At 43.2% G+C, this 19,651-nt stretch overlaps 1 protein-coding gene and 2 non-coding genes across 11 annotated transcripts; 1 reads left to right on the forward strand and 2 right to left on the reverse strand.

Moving 5' to 3' along the window:
• Window positions 1–3,516: 3,516 nt before the first annotated feature.
• On the reverse strand, window positions 3,517–3,589 carry Trnar-acg (transfer RNA arginine (anticodon ACG)). Its single transcript has one exon. It is a non-coding gene; the product is annotated as a tRNA-Arg (tRNA).
• Window positions 3,590–3,869: 280 nt separating this feature from the next.
• On the forward strand, window positions 3,870–17,362 carry LOC136439231 (proton-coupled folate transporter-like). 9 transcript variants are annotated; one of them, XM_066434518.1, is made up of 12 exons: window positions 3,876–4,196; window positions 4,711–4,862; window positions 4,974–5,014; window positions 6,086–6,205; window positions 6,675–6,835; window positions 14,164–14,222; window positions 14,536–14,664; window positions 14,782–15,233; window positions 15,948–16,032; window positions 16,194–16,277; window positions 16,421–16,577; window positions 16,780–17,362. In XM_066434518.1, the coding sequence occupies exons 2-12, from the start codon at window positions 4,781–4,783 to the stop codon at window positions 16,850–16,852; spliced, it is 1,443 nt and encodes a 480-aa protein (XP_066290615.1). In that variant the 5' UTR covers window positions 3,876–4,196; window positions 4,711–4,780; the 3' UTR covers window positions 16,853–17,362. The 9 variants fall into 9 exon arrangements, with proteins under 9 accessions (XP_066290614.1, XP_066290613.1, XP_066290609.1 ...); XM_066434517.1 differs by having other exon boundaries at window positions 3,870–4,196; window positions 4,711–5,014; window positions 6,684–6,835; XM_066434516.1 differs by lacking the exon at window positions 6,675–6,835 and adding an exon at window positions 13,915–14,075 and having other exon boundaries at window positions 3,871–4,196; window positions 4,711–5,014.
• On the reverse strand, window positions 9,803–9,875 carry Trnar-acg (transfer RNA arginine (anticodon ACG)). The gene has a single exon. It is a non-coding gene; the product is annotated as a tRNA-Arg (tRNA).
• Window positions 17,363–19,651: the final 2,289 nt, after the last annotated feature.

Below are 19,651 nucleotides of genomic sequence, written 5' to 3' on the forward strand. Positions count from 1 at the left end.
ATAAAATTCATTCATGCACTTAATCGGGTGCATGCATGATGACTGTTAAGTTGACTGACTTGCCTCTGTACTTCCCATACCTAATACAAATGTATATGGTCCCAGGGTTATGTTTGACAACTGCTTGGCCATTTCTGTACTTTGTAATTACAAGTCTGAAGGATGAATCAAATTCTATGTAGGTATTAAACTTTCCTCCTTGCGAGTGATTGATCTTCCCCATAATGTGTGCATATTACTGTAGGTACGAGGGTAGTCTAAAGGTGTTACACCCTTCCACTCAGACACGAAATCGCATCAATATAATAGTGATTTGGACACAAAGACAACAATATCAACTTTCGATTGTTTTATTCTGACAATGGCACAATATGTATGGTAGTGAATGGACAGTGATAGTGTTCTGGTTCATGAAACAGAAAAAGAATTCCCATCCACACTTTCATCTCGATTATGTCAAAACAAATCATGTCAAAATATCAGAATTTTTTCAAGTAACATTGTAAGGTTGTCAGCAATCGAATGCAACAAATTCTCAGCGCAACGAAACAGTAAATATGCCTATATACTATGTTAAGATATAAGTTACACGTTATTACAAAAGTTCATAAACGTCCTAACAGGAGATGTCGAAACGCGTCAAGAGTTCTTTCCGCTCCCGCATGGCAGTCATCTGTCGGACGTACCCGGACAGCACCTGCCGACACTCCCGCTCGAACCCCGACAACGTGCCGCTCCCGTCGCCCCGCCGCATGTAGCTGTGCAGCACGGAGGTGTACAAGTCTGAGTCCACGATCCTCAGCTCGGCGATGGCGGCGTAGTTCCTGAGGGTCAGCTTGCCGAAGGGTTCGTGTCTGCAGCCCTCAGAGACGGACAGCGAGCGGTCCTGCCTCAGTCGGTCTAGGATGCGTCCGTACGAGTCGTGGATGGGTCTCAGGTCGGCGGCTAGAGAAAAGTGTCCCGACCGGTCGATGTCGGTTCGGCTGATCTTGGCGGTGGTTTCAGAGGTGTCGTCTCCAGACCGCTGTCTCTTCCTGATGTTCACCGTACTGTCGGGACTGGCCGGGCGGGATGACACCGGGGAGCAGGACGGAGGTGTGACGGGTGGCGACGCTGGTCTGGCCTGGTGGGAGGCTGTCGGTGACTGCGATGAGGTGACTTCACTCTCGTCGCTGGAGACGGGTGTGGACGGACGGCTGTGGTGCGGAGACCTCGCCATCACGGCACCGATGACCTTCTGGTAGCGGTGCAGCATCAGCATGGAGACGTACAGGGCGACTCCCAGCCGGCGGTGGCTGTGCATGACGGGGCTGACGGTCGGGTGGAACATCTTGTCGCAGTTGTCGCACAGGCACAATACTCTCTCGCGGTTGTAGGACACACAGACGGGGTCCAGGCAGACCCAGTCCGCCTGCTGGCCGCACCGCCCGCACAGGAACGACCGTGCCTTGGCGTCGAAGTCGTCGGCCCTCTTGGCGATCCACTCGGCTCGGGACCCGGAGTAGGAAGCGCTGCGGGAAAGGCTGTCTGCTCTCTCCATATCGTCACGTTCGTGTTGAGGTCTGCGGTAAGTCAGTCTTGCTCTCAGTGGAAACCAACAGAGGTATGGCTGAAGCATTTGCCGAGACAGGATCTTATAGGCGATTTTTCCGCCAACAGTGATTGGAGAACAAGAGGCGGCGGGTTCGGACAGGACAGGTGACAGACGTTCCTGGTCGTACCGTCCAGCTTCGGCGGGCGGCTCGACTTTGAAGAGTTCAAGGTGGATCACTGAAATGGGACAGTCTTTGATACTTTTGTATTTGATTTACTGTATCATACCGCCATGTGTATTGTAGACAATGCGCATCCCAAGGATGTAAATCTTATCGGACAATGTCTGATTTTCGACAAATGGTAAAAGCAGACACCACCGATGTGAGAAGTCTCAGCGTACGCGAAGTGAACCTAAAAAACATGTGATCTCATCGTTCTTTCTTAAACTGAGTCAGAGATGACCTATGAGTGGGCTTTTAAATTCACAAAAATATTTACCCGACACACAATATCAAACGCACAATGTGTATATGATAGGGGAATGATATTCAATGTTGTTTTTTTCCAACTGTACATGTGTACTTTCTATATATAGAGATCTCACAGCTGAGGGAACCGCAACTTTGCCAAATTGACGAATACTCTACAGGAACCTATCCTTTGAATTTTCAGACTCTGTAAATTGTAGAATTACATTCCATCCAGTCTCTCGGTAATCGTAAAAATGAATTTCTAAAGAAAACGTAAAAGAACAGAAGAAACTTTCAGCAATTCAGCTTTTAGACAAGCTGTATTTTCAGATACCCTCTGTCTTGTTGTTGCTGACTTTGAAGAGTTCATGATGTTTATTAAAAAGCAGCAAGAATTCCCAAATGTAGTGACAAGTACTAGACATGTGTACAGTCGAATCCGAATTTCTTATGGCGGTAAAAGATGTGTATACTAGACTACAGTCTTAACCGCTTGTGTATCATGTGTATTAGGGTTGAACAACTCATTAAAAGTTAGACTTGATTTTCATGCAAATTAATGACGTTTCTTTGTGCCTAACGACAAAATCGTCCCAAAACAAAGACAAATACACCTGTTCGTCTCAGACATGCCGATAGACGGTGTGATATCTGCCGGTACATTTTGTATTGTTAGCTAATTGCTGAATCGACTCAGGAGTGGCGTTTTGTGTATCGATCTTGTCTTACCTGTGAAACAGATACACATTCAGAATTGTGATTGCAAAAATTCATGCCTTTTGAATTGTTAATAAGATTTTCTAACCTGCCAGTACTTTATTAATCAATTTAGCGGTTGAAATGCGCAGGAAATATTTATTATCTAAGGTTACTCTTCACTGTTCGTCCTGTCATCAGTAATCGGGGAAAGTGTATGAAATCAAATGGAACTTTAGACAACATAAATTTTCCGACATATCGTCAAGTTGTCGACTTTGACTTTTCATAAAGCTGATAAAACACAAAAGGACATTTTCTATATTCTAGTATACCAGACATTCACACAGGTGTCTGTCGGTTGTATCCTTTCTTGTCCGGCAGTTAGATGTGTATTCGATATTCCAGACTACGGGCTTACCGCTTGTGTATCTTGTGAAATGAAAGTTTGTCATTGTTCAGTTATGATCAGAGCATCAAATGCGTTTTTCCGTAATAATGTTGATATTGTGAGGTTAAGAAAACGTTTTGTTGTAACTGATGCAGGTTAAAACGGTATATTGCGTCAGGAAAAAAGTATTTCAGTACCTATGAATATGGCATATTCGCTCCGTTACAGTTACTTTTGTACATAACTTGTTATATATATATGTAGTTAACTCAATAGGATTAGAAGAAAACTCTTTGTCTGGTGTCAAATTTGTCCGCAGCACAACGATATAGTATTAGCCCATTAAATCAGGTGCGTACCGAGATTTTGTAACAGAGGTTACGACTGCTCTGATGTATTCATAGTAGAGAAATACAAAAAGTTCGAGTCTGCCAGGATTCGAACCTGGAATCTTCTGATCCGTAGTCAGACGCGTTATCCGTTGCGCCACAGACCCAGTTATGGAACAGTCAGTGTATTTGCCGAAAGACTAAACATATCTGATTGGCCTACTATGCATTTTGCACTATGTCTAAAGTGTTGATCTCTGATCTTTGATCAGTAGTTCCTTCTCTATGACCTGAAAATCTTGTATTCGGAAATTCTGCCATTATCATTGCGTATCCTTATCACATTTCAGCCAGTGGCGCATTGTATTGATATTATATCATAACTGTTATCAGCTGTATGGATTGTGTTCTGTCAAGAGTAACTTCTATAAAATACGAAGGTGTATAGACCATCCATCGCCAACTTTTGTACTAGTAATGAATGACCCGAGTACACCGCCCTTTATCTCGACTTCGCTAGGAGTCCAAAGCTCAAGACTGCCCGTGGAGAGAGTACTTTCCTTGAGATTTTAATGTCATCACTATAACGTTGGCTCAGCGCCAAACCAATGGTTTGCATGCCATGTATTTCCATGATACAGAGATGATCGACTTTTGACCCGTTACGTCGTTCATTTACCCGGTGGGGTGACCTGGCGGCTTTTCGGTAGCTCCGATCGCAAGAACGTGGAGCATCACCATTACGAGCTGTTCGCTGGTATCCAGACTAAACCGGTTGGTGTACTACGATTGGTGTTTAAAAAGAGAGTGATCCGATATGTGACACGCTCAATCCATGACTAAAATTCAGTTGTTACAACACCCGGCCCTATTACAACACCTTGTTTTTAGGCTGAGCATGATTACTCCGTGACCTATTTTATGGGACAAACATTGTAACTTAGTAGTGGATAGTCTGGTAAGAGTGCCAGCCAGGTAACAAGATTACGACAGGGTCGGTTGCGATCAGGCGCAGAAGTGAGGAGAAATCTCCATGCAGGTTTTTGGCGTTAGGTTGGGTTACTTGGGTACGTCTTTGTTTTAATGACCGCTCCAGGTACTGTTTGTTCACCTTGGTTTGTTCAGCCTGTCACGGGATCAGTAACTTGGAGTCTACTAAGAGGATTTAAGAGGTCTATTTTAGTAGTAGCTTTATGGAAGCGGAAAGTGTCATAGTCTGTCTTTTTTTTCCATTCTTACTATATTTTTCGGATAAGTTGTAATCAAAAATTGATATTACTCCAATCAGTCAGTCTCCAGGCCGCTGAGGTTGTCTATTGAGGAACACCTGCTGACCTGACCTGACCCCAGTACGCACGATGGCGGCAGAAGAAGAGGCGGACCCACTATTAGTTGGGACAACAGCGCCCCCTGCCGACAAAGAATCCACAAGGGTGAAACCTAGCCTGTATTACACAAGCTCTAAGCCGGAGGTTACTGACAGGTTGCTGAGAGCTTGTGGGGTCAGTAACCTCCGGCTGAGAGCTTGTGTAATACAGGCTAGGGTGAAACCATACTGTCCCGTGACGGTTGAGCCGATTGCATTCTTCTTGGTAAGTCATGAAATATCGCTTGACTAGCTCGTCTCTTGAGAAAGCTTTAGCATTGCTAACTAGCTTTTGAAGAATTTCACTGCAATTTGAACAAGAGTTCCGCGACCTCATATCTCCATGAACAATTCTATTTATGCAAATGACATACACATCTACATAATATATGCTTAATCATAAACACCTTTATCTTACTTACACATGTTGCAATATTGACAGTCCTACAATTTTCCAATTTGATGAATTCCTGTGTTTTTGCATTAATTATGCAAATGAGGAATTTATTTGCATAATTGGTACCTGTTGATGCTCAACTTTCCATAAACTACATGTTACATGTATTTGAGTCTTATAATGGAAAACACTGCAAATATAGATTTTCCTCATTAGCTATGCAAATTAAGTCCCAATTAGCATAATTTGCACTTCATTATGTAAATCTCTGTCTAAGCTACCTGCATACTAAATATCACGGATATCCGTCGTTCCTTTGTTCAGTTATTCTCCTTAGAAGGTTTTCACGATGACGCCCCTGCAGTTCCAGAGCAAGCTGCTAGGGGGCCCAAACCTACACTACTTTTTCATTACGTCACAAGCTATCTGCCACCCAAAAATCAAGACCACAGCACGTCCAGGTCAAAAGATACAAAAATTGAAGTTCTGCTGCAGTACCAAGGTCACATACCAGGGGGCCCAAAATTGACCCTGACCTTCGGCTTCACAACACCCGCCCACATACCAAATATCATTGTAATCCATCGAGAGGTTCTTGAGTTATGCTGACTACAAGAGTCCGGAAACACAACACAAACACACACACACACAGACACGCCAAAAACAATATCTCCATTTTTCATGGAGATAATGACCAAAAATGCACAACGTCTTTGCGCTTTTGATGATTAAACGTGTTCAGAAAATATGACAGAGATAGGATTAGATACCGACGCACGCAACTTTTAACGTAGCAGAACACATTAAACAATATTCAGCGTGCTCATTTTATCATTTGTTTTCTAAGTTGATGCGAGAAATAACTCAATTTGCCCCATGCACTTACTTTTTCGACGTTAGGTTTTGTCGACCGTCATGGTGATGCCGCTGCAGCAACAGTACATCTACTACAAACTGGGGAATGACACTCTGCCCTCCTCCTCACGCTGTGACGTCAACACATCTCATCCTGCCAGCAAGGTGGGCACTTCAGAGTTACACTTATTGTCTTGGCATCCTTTGTTTCCAAATGAAATTTTATGTATACTATCATGATTTACATGTATTGAAATATCAAGTGACAATGTAAAATGAAAATGTAATATGACGATTATTGAATATGCATCTTTTACTTGATCATTGATGATTGATTTGAGGAAAAAAGACGTTTATCGTGATGCTTGGCGTTCCCTTTTTCGTAAGTACGTGTAACTTGATTTCTTAGTGATGCAACAATTTTGTTGCTGTAAGTTTTAGTACGTGTGTGGAGTTTTGCCAAATTGTCAGTGTTGACAACTTATCACGTCTTGTCGCAATTTCAGTAGATAAATAAATAAATATTAGGATTGTACCCATGTTTGACACACTAGTAGATTGCTATACAGACATCAGATCTGAATATGACATTACCCCGTGACACTACTATCCTTAACTAAGTTCTTCTTCTCAGGCAAATCAGAAAGTCGCAGCAGAAGCAGCCAAATGGCTGACTTACATCAGATTGAGCATCTCGCTCCCGTCTCTGCTCATGGTGCTCGTGCTTGGGTCGCTCTCAGACAGACTCGGGCGGAAGGTTACAATCATCGCCCCCATTATCGGCACTTTGATCTGGTAAGCTTTTCCGTTGGGATTTTTTTTATAGACTTTGATTTTCATTTCATGAATTTTAGAACGTCATCTCCTTATTTTACAGGTTCCTATTGAGCGCGCTGGTCGTCTATTTGGACCTCCCGCTAGTGATGTTTCTCGTAGGTGAGTGAGTGAGTAAGTGAGTGGATAGACGGATGGATGAGTGAGTGAGTGAGTGAGTGAGTGAGTGAGTGAGTGAGTGAGTGAGTGAGTGAGTGAGTGAGTGAGTGAGTCAGTGAGTGAGCATGGGTGCAGAAATTGTTTCACTGAACGCCGCTTGTAATTGATTTACATGAGCATTAAATTCAAGCTTTATTTCCACAAACAGCTATGCTATATAACGGGACATCACGATTCACGACGTCTATCTGTTTGTCTTATCTGAAATCTAACGCTTGTAAAGGATAACAACGTTTTGTCCATTCCAGGCAGTTTCGTCTGTGGTATGATGGGCGGCCAGTTATCTTTTATCTCGGGTTGTCTTGCATACATAGCTGACATCACGGGAGATGGAAAGAGCCGAGAAGTTCGGATCGCCATCGTCGGAAGTGCCACAGGTCAGCTATTGACGTTACATGCTTGGTATGGTGATATAGCGAATTAATCTCACATTACATAAACACTTACAGCTCGTTTAAGGTATTGCAATGTTTTTGCTTTGTTTTTCAGGCGTGGCGTTGATTCCCGGAGTCCTGGTGGGAGGATTTTGGTTGAAAGCTCTCGGGCCTCCTCTTGGATTCCAGGAACCTTATTGGCTTACTGTTGGCCTTCTAACGTTTTGTCTCTCGTAAAGACATCACCGATGTGAGAAGTCACAGCGTACGCGACTTTGGAGAATTTATGATCCCGTTGGACTTTCCCAGATGACCGATATGAGTGTGCGCTTTTAAATTCACATACATCTTTCTCCTGACACACAATATGAAATGCACAGTCTTTATATTGGTATTTGTATAAGGGGAATGTTATGCCATGTTTATTCCAACTTAATAAATCCAAGTGTGTGCTTTCTACATCTAGAGATCTCACAGCTGAGAGAACAGTGACTTCACCAAATTACCCCCCTGGAATCTAAATTTTGAATTTTCAGACCGTATGAATTGTGAATTCACATTCTATTCAGTCGCTCGGTAATCGTAAAAATGAATTTCTAAAGATAAGAAGACAATTTCAGCTTGTAGACAAGCTAGATTTTCAGACACTGTTTTGTTGTCGCTGACCTAAATAGATGTGTATACTAGACAACAGTCTTAACCGCTTCTGTATCATTTGTATCAGGGTTGAACAACTCATTAAAAGTTAGACCTGATTTTCATGCAAATTAATGACGTTTCTTTGTGCCTAACGACAAAATTGCCCCAAGACAAATACCCATGTTGGTCTCAGACATACCGATAGACGGTGTGATATCTGCCGGCTTTGTTAGCTAATTGCTGTAGCTGTTACTCATGAGTAGCGTTTTGTGTATTGATCTTGTCTTACCTGTGAAATAGATACACATTCAGTGATACTTGCTATGGTGTGCATGTCTGCATTTTTATTGAAACACCTGTAGCTTAGTTACGTTTGTATTGAATATATTTCCCAATGAGTGTCTTTCAACATTGCGACAATAAGGCTGAATAACTTTTATGATGGCCCATTATGACAAGTGTTATAGTATATATATTACTAGCGATGCCTGCTCACCACGAACATGAGAGTGTATGAAATCAAATGGAACTTTAGACAACAGAGATTTTCAGACATATCGTCAAGTTGTCGACTTTGACTTTTCATGAAGCTGATAAAAACACAAAGGGACATTTTCCATATATACCAGACATGCGCACAGGTGTTTGTCGGTTGTATCCTTTCTTGTCCGTCAGTTAGATGTGTATTCAATACTACGAGCTTACCGCTTGTTTATCTTGTGAAATAAAAGTTCGTCATTGTTCAGTAATGATACGTTTTTTCCAACAACGTTGATATCGTGAGGTTAAAGAAAACGATGCAGCTTATAAAACCGTTATAAAACTTCTTCAGCATCTATGAATACATATTCGCTCCGTTACAGTTACATCTGTAACGTTATGTGTCAATAGCACTAGAATAAAACCCTTTGTCTTGTGTCAAATTTGTCCGCAGCACAACGATAAAGTCAACTCACAAAATCAGATGCGAGATTTTGTATAACAGAAGTTACAACTGCTCTGATATGACCCTATTCTGATCAATCTCTCAATTGGGTGATTGCATTTCCGATAATACACTTTAGACAACCTAGATGTTCAGACATCTAGTCAAGTTGTCGACCAGTACCAGACATGCGCACAGGTGTTTGTTCTCTTTCTTATCAGACAGGTGGATGTGTATTCCAGACTACGGGCTTACCGCTTGTGTATCTTGTGAAATGAAACTTTGCCATTGTTCAGTTATAATTAGAGCATCAAAAGTATTTTTTCAACAATGTTAATATATGCATCATGAGATGAAAAATGTGCTGTAGCAACTGATGCATGTTACTAAACGGTAGGTTGCGTAAGGAAAAACAATTCTAGTATTTCTGAATACATATTCGCACCGTCACAGTTATATTTGTATATGATAAACCAAGCACATAATACTAGTCCTTGGATAAACTCAATAGCACAAGAAGAAAACCCTTTGTCTGACGTTGTCAAATTTGCCTACTCTCCAAGCAGAGCTAGGGTTTTGGCTGGTTTTTGACGTATTTTAGGCGTTTTTGTCATGCCTTCTACTTTATCAAGTTGGGTTTGCTACACAACAAAAACGATGACAAAAACGCCTAAAACACGTCAAAAACCAGCCGAAACTCTAGCTCTGCTTGGAGAGTAAAATTTGCCCGCAGCACAACGATATAGTCAGCTCATAAAATCAGGTGCGTACTGGGACTTTGTATGACAGAAGTTACAACTGCTCTGATGTATTAGAGAAATACAAAAAGTTCGAGTCTGCCAGGATTCGAACCTGGAATCTTCTGATCCGTAGTCAGACGCGTTATCCGTTGCGCCACAGACCCGGTTATGAAACACCCCCAGTATTTGCCGGACGATTGGACGCCTTTATTAATTCGGGCCCCTGAGGCAGATTACCTTTGCTCAGTGTCTTAATTATCTTAAATATCTTAAAAATCTTGTATTCAGAAATTCTGCCAATATCACATGTCCTCCTTCCACATTTTAGCCAGTGGTGCATTGCATGAATATCATATCATATCATTTGTATCATGCGTTGTGTTTACTCAAGAGAACTTCAGATCTATAAGATACGGAGGTGTATAGACATCTATCGCCAATTAAGGCATTTGATCAGTTACAAATTGATCAGTGACCTGGGCCGGGCACTATACCTTTTATGTCTATGCTTTGCCTGGATCCATCTCAAACAAAAAGCACAAGACATACAATCGAGTGTGCTTTCCTTACGGTTACGGATATTTTATCGTTATTTCTATAGCATTAATCAATTCTTATACAAGGAGTACATTTAGTATAGGGCTTTCATACGACCTCAAGCGCTGCAGAATCTTACTACATTTGTATACAAAGTTAACAGCTAATTACTTGGGAAAGAGGATGGTGGCTCACTATATCTAGTCAATAATTGATTCTCTTGGTTTCACGTGCGATAATGTAGTGTCGATGAGGATGTCGCTGGGTTTCATCAAACTTTCCTCTCAAACCATTAAGAGTTTCAAGCCAACTCCATGCTTTGTATAAAGGAGAGTCATGAGTAGGGATCATACTGTCTTTTTTTATTGCTCATGGGAACAGGATTTTGCACAATACACCCCGATATGTGAACATGACCCCGAAAGTGGACACTGAAACTGGTAGTGTACGATAATCGGTAGCGCTACACTTAGGGGTCAGATCACTCCCCGCGTAGCTTGTATGTATGTATCCCCTCTGCTCAGTATAGAAGCACGACGGGAGGTACGGGGTTATCTCAAAAAGTAGCGGGTCTTGGGCCGTCAGACTCCGTCAGAGGACGGGCGAACATGTTAACCGAAGACTGCGCTATAAGATTTTGCATATCGTGCCGCAATTGTGTCAAAACGGGCACTTTTTAAAAACTTTTTCGGCCTTTTTTTGAGACGATTTTGCTGTACAGCGGTCCCATCTCCTGATCGCACGGTCTCAGCTCTTGATCTTCAGCCCAAGCAGATACGGGGCCTCAGCAGGCACGGTCCCCAAGCAGATATGCCCCCCCCCCAGGCCCCGATATTAAAGTTGAACTAGAGTTAAGTATTTGTGCCTACATATACTCCAGGTTTGTTATGTTAGTTTAGTGATTACGGCATCTTTTTATAGATATTGGTATTGAATTTTTCCTTTTATTTGAGTTGAATGTGTGATAGTTGTGTGCCGATTTGTTAAAAATAGAGAGAACGCCAGCGACCGAAAAAATACCCCTCTCAATAGAATGGTATGGCGACCCTGGACGTCACAATTCAAGATGGCGGCCACCACACACGCCAACGGATCCAACAAAGGTTTTGCTACGCAAACCTGTAAAAATCGCCGTGGGAAAGCCTGCAACGGAGGCCTGACCGTACGGTCAGGAGCTAAGACCGTGCGGTCAAGAGATGGGACCGTGCGGTCAGGAGATAGAATGTGCGTTCAGGAGCTGGGACCGTGTGGTCAGAAACTGCACTTATAGGGGGTTGGCATTGCACAAATATTTATAGCTAACGCAAAATCGCCATGCTCGTCCTCAGTCTGAGGTTCAACCGCTTTACCTTTACTATTTACAGAGATGATCGACCTTTGACCCGTTACAACACCCGGTGACCTAGTTTCAGCCAGCGAATCATTGTAAACACTCGTGACTCTTCTGACATTTCAACAGCAGCTCCTCCGGTAGCAAGGACGAGGAACCATCGCCTTTATTACGAGCTGTTCGCTGGTATCCAGACTAAAAGTTAACCGGTTGGTATATATATATATAGATCTACTACGCCAGGTGTTTGAAAAGAGAGTGATCTGAAATGTTACACGCTCAAGCCATGACGAATTCAGCTGTTACAACACCTTGTTTTTAGGCTAAGGATGGTTACTCCGTGGCCTATTTTAAGGAACAAACTGTCAAACAGTCTGTTATGGATAGGCTGGTCACAGTGCCAGCAAAGTCACAAGATTACAAAAGTTCCGGTTGTGATATTAAAGCACAGAAGTGAGGAGAAATCTCCAAGCAGGTATTTGGTGTTATAATTAGCTTGTTGGTTATCGTACGTCTTTGATTTAAGTTGCCGCTCCGGGTACTGTTCGTTTGGAGTGCATTGAAGATCAGTAGAGCATGCAGTCCTTGCAGATGTTACTAGTTTGCTGTATCATGGCTTATAGGTATATTGCACATTCTAGTATATAACTGTTCACACGACTAGACTCTATGAACGTTACTCCAGTCTAGTCTCTACCAGACTATAAACCGCGCCGACTATAGGGAGAATATTTGCCAGGGGAGTTTGGCCATGGAGGGTTTCATAATAGGATTGCAGATTGGACCCTCTCTGCGTAGCCGACTCCCTTAGCATACAACTCACTCTATTTGGCCAATTTCTACTATTTTCCGAGCGATCCGCGGGGCCTGGTAGAGGCTAACTCCAGGTAGTTGTTTGTGTAAAGAATTGAGAAGGGGAAGTAGAAACCAGGACGGATGTAGATGTAGACCAACCATCATAAGCCTGTCACGGGATCGGTAATTCTACTCTTAAGAGGTCTTTTTGATAGGAGCTTCAGGGGAGCGGAAAGTGTCTCAGAATCTGTTTTTTCCCATCCTCACTATATTTTTCGGGTACGTTTTCAGGTCGCGGAGGTTGGTCTAGTGATAACATCTGTTGACCTGACGGTCACTGACCTGATCCCAGTTCGCACAATGGCGGCGGAAGAAGAGGCGGATGTACGTGTAGTTGGGACAACAGCGCCCCCTGTCGACAAAGAATCCGCAAGGGTGAAACCATACTGTCCGATAACAATTGAGCCGATTGTGTTCTTCTTGGTAAGTAATAAACTATCGTATAAGCTCGTCCGTGGAATTATGTCCGTAGTATTAGACGTCCTAACTAGATTTTGAAACATTGCAATCCTAATTACAATGTACCTAAAATGCATTACGTATTCACGCTTTTAATAATTATGCATATGCTAAGAAAAAAATAGGACTGGACATTATGACACCAACGCCCACACAAAACTTTCAATTCAAACCAAAGCAAACAATATAGCAGAACACATCAAACAATATCCAGCGTGCTTTTTTTATAACTTTTTTCCTAAGTTGATCCCGGAAATAACCCAATTTGTCACACTTGCTTTTGTGACGTTAGGTTTTGTCGCTCGTCATGGTAATGCCGCTGCAGCAACAGTACATCTACTACAAACTGGGGAATGACACTCTGCCCTCCTCCTCACGCTGTGACGTCAACACGTCTCATCCTGCCAGCAAGGTGGGCACTTCAGAATTACACTTATTGTCTTGGCATCCTTTGTTTCCAAATGGAATTTTATGTAATTGGTTTACAAAAATTGAAATATCAGTGTATTACATCTGGCAATTATAGAATATGCATATTTTATGTGATTATACGTGTGTGGATAATTGGTGAAATTGAGGAAAAAACACGTTCATCGAGGTACTTGGTGTTCCCGCTTTCGTATGTAATTTTCTTGGTGATGTATCAATTTTATAGCCATATGTTTCAGTGCGTTATGGAGTCCTGCCAAATTGTAATGTCTTGATGCAATTTCAGTAAATGAATAAAGATAAGAATTCTATTCATGTTTAACATGGATTGTTAAACAGACATAAGATCTGAATATGAGATTAAACGATTATACGATCCTTCGTTCTTTCGTTCGTTCAGACCCTTATAGTGCCTAGTGGCATATAGGGCAGCAAGTTCCCTGGCTCCCCAGGAGTTGAACTGGGGTCTCCGGGTTACCAACTACTAATTGGAAACAGGAGCTTTAAAACTGTCATACGACTCTTATACTGCTTCCAGTTGAACCACAGGGACATCCATACGACGATCATTAACCGAGTTCTTATATTCTTAGGCAAATCAGAAGGTCGCAGCAGAATCAGCGAACTGGCTGACTTACATCAGACTGTGCGTCTCGCTCCCGTCTCTGCTCATGGTGCTCGTGCTTGGGTCGCTCTCAGACAGACTCGGGCGGAAAGTTACAATCATCGCCCCCATTATCGGCACTTTAATCTGGTAAGTTTTATGTAGTGAGATATTCATTTCTTTTTTCTTTTTCTTTTTTATTTCATTAATTTGAGAACGTCACCTCTTTATTTCACAGGCTCCTATTGAGCGCGCTGGTCGTCTATTTGGACCTTCCACTAGCGATGTTCCTCATAGGTGAGTGAGTGAACATTTATGCAGAAATGGTTTTACTGAACGTCCCTGGTCATCAATTTACGTTACCATAAAGCCCCAGCTTTATTTATGACATACCTGGGCCGAGTGCGCCGCTGTCGAAAATTTGAATACTGGATTCGGACGTTGGAATGTGCGGCCCGCGGTCGGGCTTGAACCTCGGGTGATACGGATTACCCTGTGTTGTATTCAATATGTATTCAAAGGGGTATCACATCGACACTGTTGAGTCTGTCTGTCTGTCTTATCTGAAATCTAACACTTGTAAAGGATAACAAAGTTTTGCTCATTCCAGGTAGTTTCGTCTTCGGTATGATGGGCGGCTCCGCGTCTTTCATCACAGGTTGTACTGCATACATAGCTGACATTACGGGAAAGGGGAAGAGCCGAGAAGTTCGGCTCGCCATCGCGGGAAGTGCCGCAGGTCAGATATTGACGTTACATGCTTGGTGGAATAGCGAATTACTCTCATATCAAACCGAGATAGATATTACAGCTCGTTAAATGTACACTTATTGCAATGCTTTTTTTTGTGTTGCAGGAGTGGCGTTGATTCCCGGAGTCCTGGTGGGAGGATTTTGGTTGAAAGCGCTCGGGCCTCCTCTTGGATTCCAGGAACCATATTGGCTTACTGTTGGCCTTATGACGTTTTGTCTCTTATATGCCCTGTTTGCGTTAAAGGAAACGCGCCCAAAACGACCAGGCAGTAAGATATGCTCGCTGTCGTACATAATGAACATTGTGAGTCTTGTAAAAAGAATTCGGAAGCCGCAAAGGTGGATTATGGGCACTCTGATGCTTGTCTACTTCCTGGTCCATAGTGTCCAAGAGTCAGTGTCGGGTGTGAGAACCATCATTCTTTTGTCGCCGCCATATTGCTGGAACCCGGTTCTTATAGGCGTCGCGGGCGCTGTCGTGGGCGTCGCTTACGTCATGTCTGTGCTGGGGATCAAAGTGTTGGGGAGATGGTTGTCGTCATACGGGTTAGTCCAGGTATGATACAAACATGTTACAACTACCGACAGAATAGTTTATTGATAATTCACTTTATCTTCACGCTAGCAAAATTTCACGGTGTAAGGAAAATGGACATTTTCACTGAACTTTAACTTTGCGGTGGCTGTAAGCGATTTACAGAACGGATGTGTGAAACAGGTTTTTCACGGTGATGATAAGTTCATGGTATACAGAGGTGACCGTGAAAACAGTGAACATGAAGTTAGAGTGGAAGAAACAAGAATTTCGTAGTTTAATAATAATTTGCAAAGCGAAGGAGAAAGAAGAGAAAAACGTTTTTTAAAAAAAGACAGGAAAGACAGAAAGAAATTCATACGTTTGTCTTAAATAAAATTATTTTGGAGGGAAGATCGTAATGATTATATAACGTTTCAATCTTCTGACCTCTTAGGAATTAGGAATAAATGACAGTTAAACCTCTGTTGGAAAGGCTATAAGTCATCAGAAAAATGGGACAACCTAGAAAATGTCACGATCTTCTCACCAAACATTTGCCAGAGAGTTAGTGTTAAATCCATGCTGAGACATGCACGAGAAATCTCCTCGAAAAACAAACGTTTTATAATCAGGAATACAGATGGACTTTTAACTCGAACCTTGGACCATTAAAAGCACATGAAGGATATTCTACATTAATGACAATTCGGCTTTCTATCTAGAATATTAATAACAAAACTATTGTGTCCAAAGGTTGGATGCGTCTCTGCCATAAGTGGACTGGTACTTCAAGCCCTGGCTGTCTACACATCTAACCACACCACGGCGTTCTTCATAGGTATGTCAGAAGTCCTAACCGTTACGACATTTTCCATTCACCATATTTGGGGAAGTGCCGGAAGCGTCAACTCCGTTTGACAGCATTTTGTTTTTACATGAGACTTTTCTGCTCCAATCTTCTCAACGTAAATTCAAGCCATTCATCTTTTGTACCCACAGGACTAGGTCTTAATTGCCTACAGACGATGCCCTCTCCCATCCTACTGGCGGTTATGTCTAGGATGGTCAGTCGTGAAGACCAAGGTACTACCTGTCTTGTACAACCTCTTCATCTCAAAGTTTAATGATTTCGCACCCTGACCCGAATATAGTATCGTTGGGATTTTGCGAAGAACTAATCATCGATAATCCGTTCATGAGTGCGACATGTTTATTACTCCTTACAGGTAGTCTGTTTGCCCTTGCGGCCTTTCTAGACAACATCGGAGACCTTGTTTTTGTCCCCTTCTTGAATTTCCTCTATGCTGAGACTCTGAGCGTCATGCCCGGCCTCGTGTTGCTGGTTTGTGCTGGGATATACCTGATGTGCTCCACCCTGATTGGGTAAGACATTTGCTAGCTTTTTAGCATTTTAGCATTACTGAACAGTTGCTCAGTTTATCCATTTGTTAGATATTAAGATGCTTCCTAATGTCGTCTTAACTTAATTTTACAGTGTTCTGATGTTTTATTACTAGTATGCAATACATGATATGGCGATTCCATTCAAATGAATTCAAAGCAACGTTCATCCTTCTTTCTCCAGTGTTCTCCAGTGTTACGACTCACCGACGGGTTACGAGAGTATTCCTCAAGGGATCAACGAGGACCTTGAATAAGCTTAAAATGTATAGATATTACTGGGGTGTCATAAGTTCGAGGGCAGTCTAAAGACGTCGCACCTTTCTGCTCTGATATGACACAACAGAAACAAGGACAACAGTGTCAACTGTCGATTGTTTATTTGTTTATTCTGACAATGACACAATATTATATATATATATATATGGTAGTGAATAGACAAGTATGCACTAGATAGTATTCTGGATACATGTATCAGAAACGCATGGGTTGGAATTGATGTGTTTCAATATGTTGGAAATATACAGGTATTCATGTAGGGAAGGTATTGATATATTTCATGTCACATGTATACTGAGCCAAGATCTTGTGCTGCCAATTAACTCTCTTCTCGATTATGTCATAATAGATCATGTAAAAAATTCGTCACAGAATTACATTTAACGTAACATTGAACGGTTCTCAGATTGTACGACTATAACAATTGTTAAGCAATTCACTCAATTGAATGTAACAAATCGTCAGGGCAATAAAACAGCAAAAATGTCTATATACAATGTTTCATTACAAGTTACAACTTCATATAAGTCCTAACAGGAGATGTCGAAGCGCGGCAAGAGTTCTCTCCGCTCCCGCATGACGGTCATCTGTCGGACGTACCCGGACAGCACCTGCCGACACTCCCGCTCGAACACCGACAACGTGCCGCTCCCGTCGCCCCGCCGCATGTAGCTGTCCAGCACGGAAGTGTACAAGTCTGAGTCCACAATTCTCAGCTCGGCGATGGCGGCGTAGTTCCTGAGGGTCAGCTTGCCGAAGGGTTCGTGTCTGCAGCCCTCAGAGACGGACAGCGAGCGGTCATGCCTCAGTCGGTCTAGGATGCGACCGTACGAGTCGTGGATGGGTCTCAGGTCGGCGGCTAGAGAGAAGTGTCCCGACCGGTCGATGTCGGTTCGGCTGATCTTGGCGGTGGTTTCAGAGATGTCGTCTCCAGACCGCTGTCTCTTCCTGATGTTCACCGTACTGTCGGGGCTGGCCGGGCGGGATGACACCGGGGAGCAGGACGGAGGACTGACGGGTGGCGACGCTGGTCTGGCCTGGTGGGAGGCTGTGGGTGACTGCGATGAGGTGACTTCACTCTCGTCGCTGGAGACGGGTGTGGACGGACGGCTGTGGTGCGGAGACCTCGCCATCACGGCACCGATGACCTTCTGGTAGCGGTGCAACATCAGCATGGAGACGTACAGGGCGACTCCCAGCCGGCGGTGGCTGTGCATGACGGGGCTGACGGCCGGGTGGAACATCTTGTCGCAGTTGTCACACAGGCACAAGACTCTCTCGCGGTTGTAGGACACACAGACGGGGTCCAGGCAGACCCAGTCCGCCTGCTGGCCGCACCGCCCGCACAGGAACGACCGTGCCTTGGCGTCGAAGTCGTCGGCCCTCTTGGCGATCCACTCGGCTCGGGACCCTGAGTAGGAAGCGCTGCGGGGAAGGCTGTCTGTTCTCTCCATATTGTCACGTTCGTGTTGAGATCTGTGGCAAGTCAATCGATGTGCTGTCAGTGGAAACCAACAGAGGTATGACTGAATCGTTTGCCGGGACAGGCTTTTATAGGGGATTTTTCCGCCAACAGTGATTGGAGAACAAAAGGCGGCGGGTTCGGACAGGACAGGTGACAGACGTTCCTGGGACATGTGTACTGAGATGCCGGCCGTCCGACCGGTTGTACCGTCCAGCTTCGGCGGGCGGCTCGACTTTGAAGAGTTCAAGGTGGATTATGAAATTGGAAGGTCTTTGTCGTTTTTGTTCTTAACTTTCCCTTTGATGTGTATTCTAGACAACATTCGTTCATAAGATGTGTATTTGTCCGATACACAAAACTCAATTTGATTCTGTTGAGCTGAAGAATGGACAGACACCACCAATGTGTAAGCTATGACTACAGAAAATTAACATTGGAAAATAACAAATAGAGATACTAGTAATTTCGACGGGTTTTGACAGGTATGGTGGTCATTAAGGTACCCGTATTAAGTTAAGCACATGAACTTTTAATCTCGTGTTCATTTCTTTCATTCTTCCTTCTAGCTATCTTCGTAAAAACACAAAGGTTCCATGAACGTCCATCCATTGCCTTATTTCAGTTTTTTGCAGCACATTCGGCAAGATCAGCCAGATATTTCGACACACATTTCAATGGTTCTCCGATACAAAGAAACGCCATACTCCTACTCTATTTGCCTAGTACAAAAGCAACAGATTACCTTTCTCGTAGAAATTTGTAAATTTACTTGAAAGTTGGGAATTTATTTATTGAATACGTATACGTTCAGACAGATTTTGGGGGACGTTTTCATCGACTTTCAGACCTGATATTTCATGAAGCTGATTGAAACACAAAGGCACATTTTCCATATGTACCAGACATGCGCACATGTGTTTGTCGGACGTATCCTTTAAATCTCCCAACAGATCTCCACGGTGCCAAAATCGTACAAGCTAGCCAGAGAAGCTCCAGTCAGCCAGACAAGTTGTCAGGCACCGTCGGGTTGCAATAAAAAACCCCTTCTACCAGTTGGATACGGTCTTTGCAACCATTGGGTCTGCTTGGAGACTAGTATCCTTTTTAATGCCGCACTTAGGTGTGTATTCCAGACTACGAGCTTTTCTGACTGTATATCTTGCGAAACAGACATTTTCTCCTCAGTACCGTAACGCACCTTGCCAACACACAACGTACAGGTTGAAGTGAAATTCAAGATTTTGTTTGAAACCCTTGAAAATATACAACCAGATCCCGTCATCCCAGATTAGAAACGACTTGATTGCATTAA

This window comes from Branchiostoma lanceolatum, chromosome 7, assembly GCF_035083965.1.
Source record: "Branchiostoma lanceolatum isolate klBraLanc5 chromosome 7, klBraLanc5.hap2, whole genome shotgun sequence".
NCBI lineage: Eukaryota > Metazoa > Chordata > Leptocardii > Amphioxiformes > Branchiostomatidae > Branchiostoma > Branchiostoma lanceolatum.